At 38.7% G+C, this 16,397-nt stretch overlaps 1 protein-coding gene and 2 long non-coding RNA genes across 4 annotated transcripts; 2 read left to right on the top strand and 1 right to left on the bottom strand.

The window, feature by feature from the left end:
- Positions 1-319: 319 nt before the first annotated feature.
- On the top strand, positions 320-2,861 carry LOC107635799 (prolycopene isomerase, chloroplastic). The gene is made up of 6 exons (XM_016339366.3): positions 320-997; positions 1,079-1,132; positions 1,222-1,509; positions 1,604-1,795; positions 1,889-2,047; positions 2,143-2,861. Exons 1-6 carry the CDS (start codon positions 527-529, stop codon positions 2,692-2,694), a joined length of 1,716 nt encoding a protein of 571 aa, XP_016194852.1. The 5' UTR covers positions 320-526; the 3' UTR covers positions 2,695-2,861.
- Positions 2,862-4,568: 1,707 nt separating this feature from the next.
- LOC107635809 (uncharacterized) lies at positions 4,569-6,795 on the top strand. Of its 2 annotated transcripts, none has more exons than XR_001619297.3 (4): positions 4,569-5,080; positions 6,040-6,094; positions 6,175-6,442; positions 6,547-6,795. It is a non-coding gene; the product is annotated as an uncharacterized LOC107635809 (long non-coding RNA). The 2 variants fall into 2 exon arrangements; XR_002347563.2 differs by having other exon boundaries at positions 6,027-6,094.
- A 1,244-nt stretch (positions 6,796-8,039) lies between these two features.
- Positions 8,040-15,956, bottom strand: LOC110262667 (uncharacterized). The gene is made up of 5 exons (XR_015902476.1): positions 15,164-15,956; positions 10,492-10,637; positions 10,244-10,369; positions 8,395-8,540; positions 8,040-8,280 (listed from the first exon to the last, which is right to left on the bottom strand). It is a non-coding gene; the product is annotated as an uncharacterized LOC110262667 (long non-coding RNA).
- Positions 15,957-16,397: the final 441 nt, after the last annotated feature.

The following is a 16,397-nucleotide window of genomic DNA, read 5'->3' as shown; positions in this document are numbered from 1 at the left end:
TTATATAAAATATATATTAAAAATAAATTAGATGGCATATATATTTAAATGCATGATGACTTATTTTTAATATATCAATATTATATTTTAAGAATTTAACAAATTTAACGTCATAATCATAACTTCCTGATGTTATAAATAGTAAATACCAATGTGAGCCATCAGCTAGAAATATAAAGAATTGGAAATAAAATAAAGAACTAAAGTCATTTTTTCTTTTTTTATTTTTCCATTTTAACTCTTCACTCTCTTTTAAAAGTTAAAACTACTAAAAAGAAAAGAAATCATGATATATTGATATGACGTTTGTGCTTCCCGCATTGAGGGGTATAGATAGCATGGTATTTGTGAAGTAGTTAATAATTTTGGAGGAGTCCAAAAATGTCACACACACAAAAAGTCTGGTGACGTGGCTAATTTAACAACTAGAAATCTAAAGGGGAGTGAGTGAGGAGTGAGATTTGGGAAGGAAGAGCGAGGTTGAAGTTTGGATGAGGAAGTTACAAAGAATATCATCAAATCCACCATGAATATGATGATGGGAGTTGGATCGTTACGATATCCTCCTCCTGGTCTTCCTCTTGTTCCGAGTGAGAGAGTATCCTCATCCAAGTGGAAGGTGCAGGTGGCATCTTCCTCTCCTCCTTCAACCACGGCCACGGTTACAGCAGAGGCTGATGTTGTGGTGGTTGGAAGCGGGATAGGCGGACTGTGCTGTGCAGCACTTCTGGCAAGATACGAGCAGGATGTGGTTGTCGTCGAAAGCCATGACCAGCCCGGCGGGGCTGCCCATTCTTTTGATATCAAAGGCTACAAGTTTGATTCTGGTCCATCTTTATTCTCTGGATTGCAATCAAGGGGTCCTCAGGCTAATCCTCTTGCCCAGGTTCTAGATGCATTGGGCGAGTCTCTCCCATGTGCCACTTATGATTCATGGATGGTCTACATCCCCGAAGGTGAATTCTTGTCAAGAATAGGGCCTACGGAATTTTTTAAGGTGGAAGGAACTTGCATATTCATCTCATTCCTAGCTGCTTAATTTGTTTTGATTTCTACTAATTACCTCAGTTATTTGCAGGACCTTGAGAAGTATGCAGGTCCAAATGCTGTTCAAGAATGGAAGAAACTTCTGGTAAGTTCTAACATTCTGCTTTTCTATGCAAACAATGTTCGAGAGTTGATAAGCTTGACAATAGAAAATTTTTATAACTTTCTTGACAGGATGCTGTACTTCCACTTTCAACAGCAGCAATGGCGCTTCCTCCTCTATCTATTCGAGGAGATTTGGGTGTTCTTTCGACTGCAGCAGCTAGATATGCTCCTTCTCTCATAAAATCCTTTGTTCAAATGGGACCTCAGGGTGCTCTTGGGGCCACAAAACTTCTCAGACCATTCTCGGAAGTACTTGATGGATTGGAACTGAAAGATCCTTTCATAAGGAATTGGATTGACCTACTGGCATTCTTGCTTGCAGGGGTCAAAACTAATGGTATACTCTCTGCTGAGATGGTAACTACTAAATGTTTCCTGCTATCACAAGAATTTTACCAATAACAGTTTTTTGTGTTGATGTCTAAACGGCTATTTTCCCCAAACTTTTCAGATTTATATGTTTGCAGAATGGTACAAACCAGGATGCTGTCTAGAATACCCCCTTGATGGAACTGCTGCTATTGTTGATGCTCTTATACGAGGACTCGAGAAATTTGGTGGACGGATTTCTCTTCGGAGTCATGTGGAAAAAATTGTTGTTGAAAATGGCAGAGCCGTTGGAGTCAAACTGAGAAGTGGTCAAGTAAGTATATGACTAAAAGAATAGGCGCAAGAGATCAACCTTAGTTAGGTAAACTGAGGTATATGGGTATAATATTTATTATGCATTGTGCAGTTTATACGAGCTAAAAAGGCTGTTGTAAGCAATGCATCAATGTGGGACACTTTGAATTTGCTTCCTAAAGAAGTTATTCCAAAGTCTTACTCAGATAGGATTAAATCCACCCCTCAATGTGAATCGTTCATGCATCTCCATTTGGGATTTGATGCTGAGGTTTGCCAGCCTTTCTGTTTCTGATTTATTTTAAGCTTGAAGCTGTGGATAGCATTGTCAGTGTCACAAGTCACAACAATATTTTGATTGAGCAGGGTATCCGCGATGATCTGGGGATTCATCACATAGTTGTAAATGACTGGGGAAGAGGTGTTGATGCTGACCAGAATGTAGTGCTGATATCAGTACCCAGTGTGCTTAGTCCTAATCTGGCACCCCCTGGGAAACATGTGTTACATGCTTATATGCCAGGAACTGAACCATTTGAGTTGTGGGAAGGACTTGATCGTACAAGTGCTGAATATAGAAAGCTCAAAGCTGAGAGATCAGAGGTAATGTGGAAAGCTGTGGAGCGAGCCCTTGGTGAAGGCTTCAAGAGGGAGAAATGTGAAGTGAAATTAGTTGGAAGTCCACTGACACATGAAAGGTTTCTTAGAAGGAACAGAGGAACATATGGACCAGCACTGCAAGCTGGCAAAGAAACATTTCCTGGCCATTCAACACCCATCCCACACCTCTTCTGTTGCGGAGACTCCACCTTTCCTGGCATTGGGGTCCCAGCCGTTGCTGCCAGTGGCGCAATTGTAGCAAATTCGCTAGTTTCAGTGTCTCAACATTCCCAGTTGCTTGATGCAATAGGAATATGAAAACCACACATCATGACAGTCTTTGTCTCTTCCTTCTTCCATTGAGATGTGGTATTGTTGTATACTTGTAGTAAAAGCCATGACTTGTATTAGAAATTTTAACTGCAGGGAGTAGAATCTCATCTCCTTTTACTGATACCAAATGCCTAACATCAGGATTCTTTCAATATTATTGCCTTGTTGGAGCTCATAGCATTGAAGACAATAAGAAAGTAACTAACGTGTATCATTTTGTATAAGGTTTTCATATACACAAAAAATAATATACCAATCTAAATAATGTATCATTTCGTATTGATTATACAAAACATACTTAGAATGTGTTGGTGGATAATAATATTTTGTTTAGTATAAAGATGATTATGGAATATAACCCTAAAATATCTAAATTTATTTTTACCACTAATCCATATTAATGACTTCGTGCCGTAGATGAGTAACTTGATGCAGTTTGACGGACTTCTTGTGCGGGAGTTTTGTTTGGCTAGTAAAATTTGAAGACATGCAGCTCTGTCATCTTTCAATACAAAACTACTGGATGATTGCTACTTGATACTCATGCCCTGTGTTGAAAAACCAATCACTTGAGTAAATTTTTTCTTCAAAGATAGTGGAAGAAATAGATAAAACAAAAAATACAATGAAAAAATGATTCCAATATTTGAATCACTTATTTGAAAGGGAAACCAATTTGAGGGGATAAAGAGATGAATCAAGTATCATCTGCCAAAACAAACTTGGAGTACATATAAGGATTCAGAAAATTCAACTCACATCAATTCCATGTTCCCTAATCCATGCTTTTATGTTCCCGTAGTTACTCTAATTTTTTGTTTGAATTCATGGTAGCAGTAGGTGGTGTTAGTCATTGCAATTTAACTTCTTTTTTTATCATTGCTAGTGAAAGGTATCAGGCCTGAGTTTAAGGAGAGAGAAGAGAGTTTGAGAAGAGTGTAGAAGATTCTGATCTGTGATTATTGAACCAACTGCAGAGAGAGACTTATTACACTGTATTTGTAGACAAAGATTAGTCTAACTAACTTGTCCTAGCTGGCACAGTTATAACAATCTCTAACCACTTCTAATTACACTTAACAGACTGATATAACTCCAACTACTTCTAAATGTTATCAGCTAGAAAATCAAGTGTGAAATTTGGTATTGAATACGATGCAACAATTGCAAATCAAGGTTCAATAGTTGAATTCATCAAAAGACCATATCACATAACAATGGCAAATCAAGGGCCAAACTGATCCATCCATATTCCTTTATGTATTATGTTTATGCTGATTGTAATGTGCAAACATGGAGAAAAATATGATGAGACTTAGACAATTTTCTGCAAATATTGACAATTTTCAATTCTGATTAAGGTCCAAATTTGGTGCAATAGCTGATGAAAAGAAAGCAAGCAATTTCAAAGGAAATAGCATACAAAGATGCATCAAATCCTTTTACGATTGTTTCCGATTTCCAATGACTCGGTAATTTTTTTACTTTTTTTTTTTTGTCCGGAAACCCAGTGACTAATCCCTCGAATACTGCAGAGGCACACAAAGTGAGCGACCCTCCGAAGCAAGCAAGTTCCATTCCCATCCTATGAAACTCGGGAGAGATGGTTAAGGGACCCAAACTCTCATCCATCTGTTACGTTGGTAGTAATTTTTTTACTTTATCACTTTATTAATTTTTTCATTTTAAAAGATTTTTTTTATATACAATTCTGCTAGGAAATAAAAAAAAGAGTACAGCCAACTCTTGTCAACTTTACTGGACCGGACCCGGAGCCCATTTCACGGTAGAAGCAAAAAGCAACATCCCAATTTAACTACCGTGAACCAAATTAACCCTAATAAACCCCACCTTTCACCGTGTGACTGAAGAATCATCCAAAATCCCCAAACTGCATCGCCTCCCTCCCACCTTCGTTGTGCGCCTTTCCTGCCCACCGTCAACCCAGGTGAGCCGCTCCATTCCGTTCCAACTGAGAGACACCGCCGGGGTCAGACACTCAGCGAAGCCCGCCGCTGCTGCCGCATGTCATGGTCGCGGCGTCATTGAAACAAAATCCCCAACCTGCAGCGCCTCCCTCCCACCTTTGTCGTGCGCCTTCCCTGCCCGCCGTCAATCCAGGTGAGCCGCTCCGTTCCGTTCCAACTGCGAGACATTGCCGGGGTCAGACGCTCGGCGAAGCCCACCGCTGCTGCTACATGTCGTCATCGCGGCGTCGTTGAAGCTCAGCCTAGCCTTCCGCGACTGCTGCATGTCGTCATCGCCGCACCACTGAAGCTCGAAGGTCCCTCGCGTGTTCTGCCCCAACGGACGCTGCGTCAGACTCCTCCAAGTGGCGCCATGAAGCATCGTTGAAAGCACTCCTCGGTAGGTAAGTATTTATGGATTCATGGGTGTTGCTTGATCTTGGTACGAGTATAAAGGATGTTACTTGATTTTGTATCAGAATATATCATGACACATTTATATAATGTATTTTTTGTATTATTGGATGTTACATATGAGTACAATTAGAAGTTTGATTGTAGAATTTGAATTGGATTTTCTCAATTACTAGTTGTTGTTTTTTTTTTAAATTGGCCAAAAATGCGTGAAAATGGAGTCCCAGGGCGTTAGTTTTTTTCTCGGAATAAAATTAGATTCAATTGTGGTGAATATAGGATGATGCAATTGTTAGCCACTGGATGTTGTTGTTGTTGTTAGGGGTTCTCACTTGTTGAAATGCATGTGCATAGAGATTGGATATTATTGTTTTGATAGATTGGACTGTTTAATTTGTATCAAAATTCTTTTTCTTTCCCACTAAAAAAAGTGTATGCTGTTTGTTTCCCATATTCTTCGTTCTCCATTGAATATTAAAAAAGTTGATGGTATTTGGTTTTTATATTAGTGTTTTTCCGGTGAATCGGTGGAATCTACGTGCTCCCGTTGCGCAATGTTTTTGAATGTTGAATGTGTTCAATCTCGTTGCAAATAGATCCTATTGAGTTGACTCTACATATAGATGCTTAACTGGGTTGTGCTTGTTGTGAAAGGTTTGAAATTTAACAACACATTCACAATGGATTAAATTAACTATACACGGTGAAACGGGGCACTTTTTTTCCCCAAATTATTTGTGTATATGTTTCTGATCATGTTAGGCGTTTGTTGGTTTTAGTATCAATGTGGATGATTCTTGACCGGTTTTGTCTATTTACATATCCAAGTAGGTTTGTTGTAGAAGTGATTAAATTTATGTGAATTGCTCTATGTTGCTCGTTGGATTCAATGTACTTATGTCATAATTTTTCTTTGTGTGAATAACTTCCCAAAAGCGGATATTTACAGATTATAAAGCTACCCCAATTGTGCTGCCGAACAGAGAAGCGAGATGGGGAAAAAGGTAAAATGATATTTACCTTTATCGACGTGTCTTTCCACATGATCCTATTTGTGAGTTACAGCTACTGTTGCTATTGTCAGAAATTATTAGAGTCGCAATGCTCGCCCAACTACATTCATGATATGATGAGCCAGCTCACTAAAAACAATGCGGTTGAAAAGCTTGCAGAGATAGATGAAATTGGCTTCGGATTCTTGAGGCTTATTCCGTATTGAGCGATGAAGCAATACATCATGGTTTGTCTGGCTGAATTGTACGATGTTGAGAAAAGCACCTTGATAGTCGACGTTGGCAACATCCGCCTCAATGCCAAATTAATCGGGCGGATCTTCGGCATTCCGTCTCGTGGTAAGTTCTGTTTTCTAAATTAATTAGCATGCCATGCGCCTGTTCGTGCAAATATCATTGTGTATATATAGTTTATTTTGGACTGACACACGGACATGCTGTAGGCAATGAATTCCCATCCCTGGACGACAAAAGTCCGGCGCACGTGGCCATCAAAAGGAGGTTCCATAGACGAACAACAACTGAACTCCGGGATTTGGTATATGTATCTTATGAATGGTGTTTATGTTGTCTCTAATACTTTAATACTTTAATCATTCATGGCCTTTTTATGTAATCAATCTACTCGACTGGTTTCTGTATTGGTTTAAATCATCGACTAGCTTTGCATAAGTTTATTAGGTTCATTTCAATGTACTTGGATGTTTCTTTACCCAACATATTCCTTATGCGTAAAACAGCCTAGCAGGGGAGCTACGCAAAAAATGGGGGGCTAAAAAGGACCGATCACATAGGTCCAGCCCAAAACAATCTGAGGAAAAGGATTTCCCAATTAGCACAGATGATAATGAGGAGAATGAGCCTCTTGCTAAGAGGATCTGCCGACTGTATAACCAGAGGGTTGACCAACAAAAACCAAGTGTCGATCCAACTGAAGGCCACTTCAATCAGGATAACGCTCCAACCGAAGGCCACCTCAATCAGCATCTATCTTGTGGCGTCCTACGAAGGAAGGCAGCATCTATCATTGGTCCGAGAGGACATCTGCTCACTGCTACCCGGGCGCTGGGTAGATGCTGCCTTCCTTCATAGGACGCCACAACCTCCAACAAACCATCGGCAGTCCATCGTCGTAATTGCTCATATCATCTTCGTCCAGCTTTCGCCCTTTTAGCAGTGGATGCACCTTTATAGGAGTACATTGGGTAGATTTCTGTTCCGTCCGAATCATGCCAGGTGAAATCTTCTTGCTTATTGGATTAGGAGTCATGCAAGACAGAGTGGCTGGCATCACGGTCTGCAGTGGCCTTTTGTTATGCAGTTGCTTAAGGTATTGTCATATTCGTTCACTCTCGGGGTCTCTGTTCGACAGGAAATCGGGATTATTGCAAGAAACTCAATCGATGTTAGAGAAAAGACAGTTGTATACGGATACAATTTCTAATTCACTAAAAAGCAAAATAGACCACAAAATAAAATAGTTTTGCTTAGGAGACTTACCCGTCGAACTCCCATTCTTCATGTTGCACTAACGCAACGGATAGTGTTCCTGCATCGGGCACTCTAGAGACAGATGTTTCATGGAGAGCGTTATCCTGATTGAGGTTGCCTTCGGTTGGATCGGCACTTGGTTTTTGTTGGTCAACCCTCTGGTTATATCGGCACATCCTCTTAGTAAGAGGCTCATTCTCCTCATCATCATCTGTGCTAATTGGGAGATCCTTTTCCTCAGATTGTTTTGGGCTGGACCTACGTGATCGGTCCTTTTTAGCCCCCCCATTTTTTTGTGTAGCTCCCTTGTTAGGTTGTTTTACGCATAACGAATATGTTGGGTAAAAAAACATCCAAGTACATTGAAATGAACCTAACAAACTTATGCAAAGCTAGTCGATGATTTAGGCCCTTTCTCTTAGTTGCTGATAGACTTATCTATTATATTTACATCGAATGTGTCATTTAAAAAAACATCTAATTGCATTGAAAAAGAACATCTGAAAATACTTGAGCTTGTATAGAATTGAATCCATACACAATCAGAAACATATACTCACTTCCAGGTTAGCTTTCGATCTCTCCGCATACGGTGACCGTTTTCTATTTAGAGGTGGCTTTGTTGTGCTTCTAAGTGGTTGTCTTTCCATTGAATCTTACTCGCTCTCTCTACAGGCAGAGATTCCCTGTTTGTAAACACAATGAGAATAAAAAAAACAATAATGAAGTTAATTACACATGACACATAGCAACACATACACCACAAGTAACAATATATTAACATGTAAATAGGTGCTTACCCTTGGAGGAATCGAAGCTTTACCTCCGTGTTTTCGCTATGTTTTTTGGCAGCTTTTTTCTTACAGCTTGAGGTAATCGGCCTTTTAAGTCTTCACTTTTCCCCTTTCTGTTTGCGAGGGCCCCAGATTTAAGACATGCAAAGAATCTGAAATTAAAATCAAAGTTACAGGTATCAGTAAGACAACCCAAAAAAGAAAAATCCATTCACATCTTACAAAAACATATCCATCCCCAACTACCTAACGTAGGTAAAATTGGAAAATATATTCAAAAACATCCATTTAGTAAAGAAAAGAAACATCCTGATGGCTTTCAGAAGCAACATCCACTTAGATATTAGCATAAAGTAATTGGTGCCAACACAAAGAAACCTGTCAAGAATATTGATTACAGTACAAAGTCATGCAGTCCTTAAAGAATTAGATACATCACAATTTCACCTCTATAAATGTATGCAAAAAAAATAAAGGAATTTCCATTTTGTTTAAACATGGAACATGCTGCCGCTTAACAAAACGAAATGTCACTTATATCTAGTAAAAAACAAATGGGTTACATACACCAAGAAATCTGCTGAGAAATATCTAAGAAAAGAAAATCAATTAACTTCTTAGCAAAACACAGGCATTTGCAAATGATTAACACATGAAAACTCGAAAAACATATGCAGAAACATCCATTTAGTAAAGAAGGAAACATCCTGATGCCTATCAGAAGCAACATCCACTTAGATACTGGCTTAAAAGTAACCAGTGCCAACACAAAGAAACCAGTCGAGTAGATTAATTACATAAAAAGGTCATACAATGATTAAAGTATTAGAGACAACATAAACACCATTCATAATATACATATGGCAAAGCGAGTTAAACATGGGAATAATTTATAGTGGACGGCGGAGAGTTTCATAGTTGAACATACAGAGACAGTCGAATAAATGAGTACCTCGAAAAGGATATATGTCGACTTCTTTTCTAGATTTTCTGTGGTCCACGCAGCGAGCCATGGTTTTGGCTCATGACAGTTATCCAGCTGATTGTGTTTCAACCGTTGAAAATACAGTACCTAGACAGAAGAAGGGGACAACTTATGCTCTACAACATAAAAGATATGCTCAGTTTACTAATACTCATTGAATGCATCCGACTAGCACGACAAACATGCATCCCTCACAGGTTTTGTTCCCTTTGAGCTTATATTTCTCTACTGCCTTGTCCAGCCACTTTAGATTATGCAACGGCCAGTTGAATCTTCTAGGATCAGAAACATCCAGAACGGGATAAATGTGCCATGGCGAAATTACCTGTTGTATTATAGGGCACAAGAACATTTTTAGTACCACTAGTATGAAATATCTCCTAAACTCCATCCTGTCTGATTCTGTTGCCATAGGACAGCTGTATTGAGAAACTTTCCCATCGAATTCCCATTCTTCATGTTGCACTAGTGCTATTGAGAGCATGCCTGGATCGGGAACTCTGGAGTCAGTTGTTTCCTGAGGTGTGTTTTCCTGATTGAGGTTGTTCCCATGGGCAGTCTCCATTCTTTTATTCTGTTGGTCAACTGCCTGGTGAAACATTCAGCGCATCCTCTTAGCAAGAAGCTCATTATCCTCATTATCCTTTGGTCTCATTAGGGTAGCTTTTTCTGCAGATAATTTTGCATTGGACTTACATGTTTGGTCTCTTTTAACTCCCCCCTTTCTTTTAGTTGCTGATAGACTTATCCATTTTATTCACATCGAATGTGTCATTTAAAGAAACATCTAATTGCATTGAAAAAGAACATCTGAAAATACTTGAGCTTGTACAGAATTAAATCCATACACAATCAGAAACATATACTCACTTCCAGGTTAGTTTTCGATCTCTCTGCATGCGGTGACCGTTTTCTATTTAGAGGTGGCTTTGTTGTGCTTCTAAGTGGTTGTCTTTCCATTGAATCCTGCTCGCTCTCTCTACCGGCAGAGCTTCCCTGTTTGTAAACACAATGAGAATACAAAAAACAATAATGAAGTTAATTACACATGACACATAGCAACACATACACCACAAGTAACAATATATTAACACATTAACACGTAAATACGTGCTTACCTTTGGAGGAATCGAAGCTTTTCCTCCGTGTTTTCACTATGTTTTTTGGCAATTTTTTTCTTACAGCTTGAGGTAATCGGCCTTTTAAGTCTTCACTTTTCCCCTTTCTGTTTGCGAGGGCCCCAGATTTAAGACATGCAAAGAATCTGGAATTAAAATCAAAGTTACAGGTATCAGTAAGACAACCCAAAAAAGAAAAATCCATTCACATCTTACAAAAATAGAGTCATCCCCAACTACCTAACATAGGTAAAATCGAAAAATATATTCAAAAACATCCATTTAGTAAAGAAAAGAAACATCCTGATGGCTTTCAGAAGCAACATCCACTTAGATATTAGCATAAAGTAACTGATGCCAACACAAAGAAACCTGCCGAGTATATTGATTACAGAACAAGGCCATGCAGTCCTTAAAGAATCAGATACATTACAATTTCACCACTATAAATGTATGCAAAAAAATAAAGGAATTTTCATTTTGTTTAAACACGGAACATGCTACCGCTTAACAAAACGAAATGTTACTTATATCTAGTAAAAAACAAATGGGTTACATACACCAAGAAATCTGCTGAGAAATATCTAAGAAAAGAAAATCTATTAACTTCTTAACAAAACACAGGCATTCACAAATGATTAACACATGAAAACTCGAAAAACATATGCAGAAACATCCATTTAGTAAAGAAGGAAACATCCTGATGCCTATCAAAAGCAACATCCACTTAGATACTGGCTTAAAAGTAACCAATGCCAACATAAAGAAACCAGTCGAGTAGATTAATTACATAAAAAGGCCATACAATGATTAAAGTATTAGAGACAACATAAACACCATTCATAAGATGCATATGGCAAAGCGAGTTAAACACGGGAATAATTTATAGTGGACGGCGGAGAGTTTCATAGTTGAACATACAGAGACAGTCGAATAAATGAGTACCTCGGAAAGGATATATGTCGCCTTCTTTTCTAGATTTTCTGCGGTCCACGCAGCGAGCCATGGTTTTAGCTCATGACAGTTATCCAGCTGACTGTGTTTCAACCGTTGAAAATACAGTACCTAGACAGAAGAAGGGGACAACTTATGCTCTACAACATAAAAGATATGCTCAGTTTACTAATACTCATTGAATGCATCCGACTAGCACGACGAACATGCAGCATTCACAAGTTTTGTTCCCTTTGAGCTTATATTACTCTACTGCCTTGTCCAGCCACTTTAGATTATGCAGTGGCCAGTTGAATCTTCTAGGATCAGAAACATCCAGAACGGGATAAATGTGCCATGGCGAAATTACCTATTGTATTGTAGGCCACAAGAACATTTTTAGTACCACTAGTATGAAATATCTCCTAAACTCCATCCTGTCTGATTCTGTTGCCATAGAATAGCTGTATTGAGAAACTTTCTCGTCGAATTCCCATTCTTCATGTTGCACTAGTGCTATTGAGAGCATGCCTGGATCGGGAACTCTGGAGTCAGTTGTTTCCTGAGGTGTGTTTTCCTGATTGAGGTTTCCATTGGCAGTCTCCATTCTTTTATATACAATGATATTTGCACGAACAAGCGCATGACACGCTAATTAATTTTGAAAGCGAAACTTACCACGAGATAGAATGTCGAAGATCCGCCCGATTAACTTGGCATTGAGGCGGATGTTGCCAACGTCGACTAACAAGGTTCTTTTCTCAACATCGTACGATTCTGTCAGATGAACCATGATGTATTGCTTCACCGCTCAATACGGTATAAGCCTCAAGAATCCGAAGCCAATTTCCTCTATCTCTGCAAGCTTTTCAACCGTGTTGTTTTTAGTGAGCTGACTCATTATATCATGAATGTAGCTGGGCGAGCATCGCGACTCTAACAATTTCTGACAATAAAAATATTAGCTGTAAGTCACAAATAGGATCATGTGGGAAGACACGTCGATAACGGTAAATATCATTTTACCTTTTTCCCCATCTCACTTCTCTTTTCGGCAGCACAATTGGGGTGGTTTTATAATCTGTAAATATTTGCTTTTGGGAAGTTATTCACACAAGGGAAAATTATGACATAAGTACATTGAAGCTAGCGAACAACAAAGAGCAATTCACATAAATTTAATCACCTCTACAACACACCTACTTGGACATGTAAATAGACAAAACCGGTCTAGAATCATCCACATTGATATTAAAACCAACCAACGCCTAACATGATAAAAAACATGTACACAAATAATTTGGGGAAAAAGGAGCCTCATTTCACAGTGTTTTGTTAATTTAATCCATTGTGAATGTGTTGTTAAATTTCAAACTTACACATTCAGCATTAAAAAACATTGCACAGCGGGAGCACGCAGATTCCACCGATTCAATGGAGAAACACTAATATAGAAACCAAATACCATCAACTTTTTTAATATTCAACGGAGAATAAAGAATATGGGAAACAAACAGCATACACTTTTTTAGTGGAACAGAAAAAGAATTTTGCTACAAATTTAACAGTCCAATCTATCAAAACTGTAATATCCAATCTTTATGCACATGCCTCACAGCAAGTGGGGACCCCTAACGACAGCAACATCCAGTGACTAACAATTGCATCGACCTATAATCACCATAATTGAACGTAATTTTATTCCGAGAAAAAAAAAACAACGCACTGGGGACTCCGTTTTAACCATGGTTCTGAAAATCGAACCGGACTGGCCGGTTCAACTGGATTAACCAAAAACCGGTCACCTAGCCAGTTCGGGTAAGCTCAGAAACCGTCTGACAAAAAATCGGTAAAAAAACCGATCGAACCGGCGGTTAACCGATGAACCGGCAGAACCGTTCGGTTTTTTAACCGGTTTTTGGTTTAAAAAAAAAAACTCTAAACGGCGTCGTTTTGTCCCTATAAGAAAAAGAAAAAAAAAAGAAAAAGGCTAAACAACTAAGCTGAACTATAATCCCTAAATCACCCATCGTACTCAGCATCAACAACTCATCTCTTATTCTCTTCTCTGCCCAAATCCCTTCTCCCTTCTCCCTCACTCTCATCAGTCTCACTCACCAAAATGGCACAAAATCCCTAACCCACTACGGCGCTACTTCCCTTTCTCTCTTAGCCAGCAGCCCCTCTCTCTCTCTCTCTCAGCCAACAACAGTCCACTATCGGCACCGACAGTGGCCACCAGTCGTTGCCACCATTCGTTGCCACCATCACCCCTCGAAGCTTCTATCGCCATCGTCGTCGTCGGGTGGTCCGTTTGAAGCTTTCTGTCGCCGTCGTCGTCGGAAGGTCGGGGCATAGCTTCTGTCGTCGGCCGCCTCTGTCCTGCCGAGAATCGCTATGCCACTTTAGGCCGTCTCTGCTTTCTCTGCCTCAGTGAGTTTCTTAGTGTTTTAATTAATTTTTTTGATAAACTCATAATGATATGAATTGCTGGCTTGTTGGAGTTGCTGTAGAGTTCTTCAGTTTTTTAATTAATATTTTTTATTCTATTAATTATATGAATCACTGGCTTGCTGGAGTTGCTGCAGAGTTCTTTAGTTTTTCAATTAATTTTTTATTCTGTTAATTCTGCTACAGAATTGCTGTAATACGGATTGCTGAATAGAATTTCAAAACTGTTTTTCAGAACATTACTTCTGTCTCCATGATGGGCCGAATATTTGGCACATACCCTTGCTATTGAAAGTAATTCTAACATTATTTTCTGTTTCGTTCTTTGGTTTATAAAGGAACTTAATTTTTCTTTTGAATTTATTTTCTGTTAATGGCTAAAAACTAGTGATCACATTGTGGAATTATATATTCTGTAATATATTCTTCTAATAATCCTCCTAATTTTGATATAATTTCAGATCCTGAATTTTGAATGCTGAATTGAATTTTGGTATAATTTTATAATGCTGAACAGAATTGATATAATTTTAGATTTTGAATTGCTGTAATTCTGAATTTTGCTGTAATTGCTGTAATGGCTGAAGTTTTATTTTGCTGTAATTGCTGTAATGGCTGAAACATGAAGTTAGGTTTCAAGGGGGCAGGGAATAGTTTGTTTTGCTCATCTTAAAAAAATGTTGCTGATGATATTAGTTCATAGCTATTTCTAATTAGTAATTTGACATTAATTGAGTGAGTTTTGTCTAATTAAGTAATTATTGATATTATTATTGATTGTTGGTGATTGTTGATTGAATATCGATATAGTATTTATGCAATGATTTTTTTTAGTTATAAATTGTGATTTTTGAATTTGAATGTAGAATTTTAATGATGTGATGAGATATAGTTTAATTAGTGGGTAGGTTATAAAATTTTAAATTTTATTATTATATGAATGATTGAATTTAAATTTTAAAAGATTTATACTATACTTTTAATAGTTTTATTTTATATTTAATGAAATCGATTCGACCACGATTCAACCATTTCATTTCAATGATCAGTTCAGTTCTCGCAACCTTGGTTTTAACATATTTTTTGCCAATTAAAAAAAAAATTAGTAATTGACAAAATCCAATTCAAGTCCTATAATCAAACCTCTAATTGTACTTAGAAGTAACATCCAATAATTCGAAAAACACATTATATGACTGTGTCATTATATGTTCTAATACAAAATCTAGTAACATCCATTATACTCGTACCAAGATCAAGCAACACCCATGAATCCATTAATACTTACCTACTGAGGAGTGCTTTCAGACGATGCTTCACGGCGCCGCCTGTACGAGTTTGACACGGCGTCCGTTGGGGCAGAACACTCGAGGGACCTTCGAGCTTCAGTGGTGCGGCGATGACGAGTAACAGTCGCGGAAAGCTGGGCTGAGCTTCAACAGCGCCGCGACGACGACATGCAGCAGCAACGGCGGGATTCGACGAGCGTCTGACCCCCGCGGTGTTTTGCAGTTGGATCGGAACGGAGCGACTCACCTGGGTTGACGGCGGGCAGGGAAGGCGCACGACGAAGTTGGGAGGGAGGCGCAGTAGTTTGGGGATTTTGATTCAATGGCGCCGCGACCACGACATGTGGCAGCAGTGGCGGGCTTCGCTGAGCGTCTAACCCCGGTGGTGTCTCTCTGTTGGAACGGAATAGATCGGCTCACCTAGGTTGACGGCGGGCAAGAAAGGCACACGACGAAGGTGGGAGGGAGGCGCTGTAGTTTGGGGATTTTGATTCAATGGCGCCGCAACCACGAAATGCGGCAGCAGTGGCAGGCTTCGCTGAGTGTCTAACCTCGGTGGTGTCTCTCAATTGGAACGGAATAGAGCGGCTCACCTAGGTTGACGGCGGGCAGAAATGGCGCACGACGAAGGTGGGAGGGAGGCGCTGCAGTTTGGGGGGATTTTGAATGATTCTTCAGTCAAATGGTGAAAGGTTGGATTTTCTAGGATTAATTTGGTTCACTGTGGGTAAATTGAGATGTAGCTTCTTGCTTGTATGGTGAAATAGGTTTAGGGATCCAATCCAACAGGAGTTCGCTGGACCCCTCTTAATTCTCTAGCGAAATTGTATATATATGATTGTTTCTGATTTCTAATGATTTTGTAGTTTGCTCACTTTATCACCTTACTAGCTTCTTCATTGTAAAAGATTTTGATCCAAATAAAATGATTCACTTTTTCGCAACTATTAGAGTATAAACATATAATTTCCTAGTGTTTTTTCAAATTTGAATTATTTAATTTTGTTATTAAAACAAGTTCTAATTTATCTTATTTTTATTTTTATGATCTAGGTTTTATGAATTTAAGGATTTAAGGTTTTATCTTATTTGACATAATCCGCTTATGTACAATAGAGGAAGAATTTGAAAATAAATTATTTGTAAGGTTGTTATAATATTTAAGAAAAAAAAAAGTAAAATGTATTAGTAATGCTAACATTTTGAATTTGAAAAATGTTGATCTAGCATTTG

Source organism: Arachis ipaensis, chromosome B1 (assembly GCF_059453495.1).
Source record: "Arachis ipaensis isolate K30076 ecotype BB chromosome B1, ASM5945349v1, whole genome shotgun sequence".
Classification (NCBI taxonomy): Eukaryota; Viridiplantae; Streptophyta; class Magnoliopsida; order Fabales; family Fabaceae; genus Arachis; species Arachis ipaensis.
Note: the sequence above shows the minus strand (reverse complement) of the source record. Positions and strands in the feature narration are given on the sequence as shown.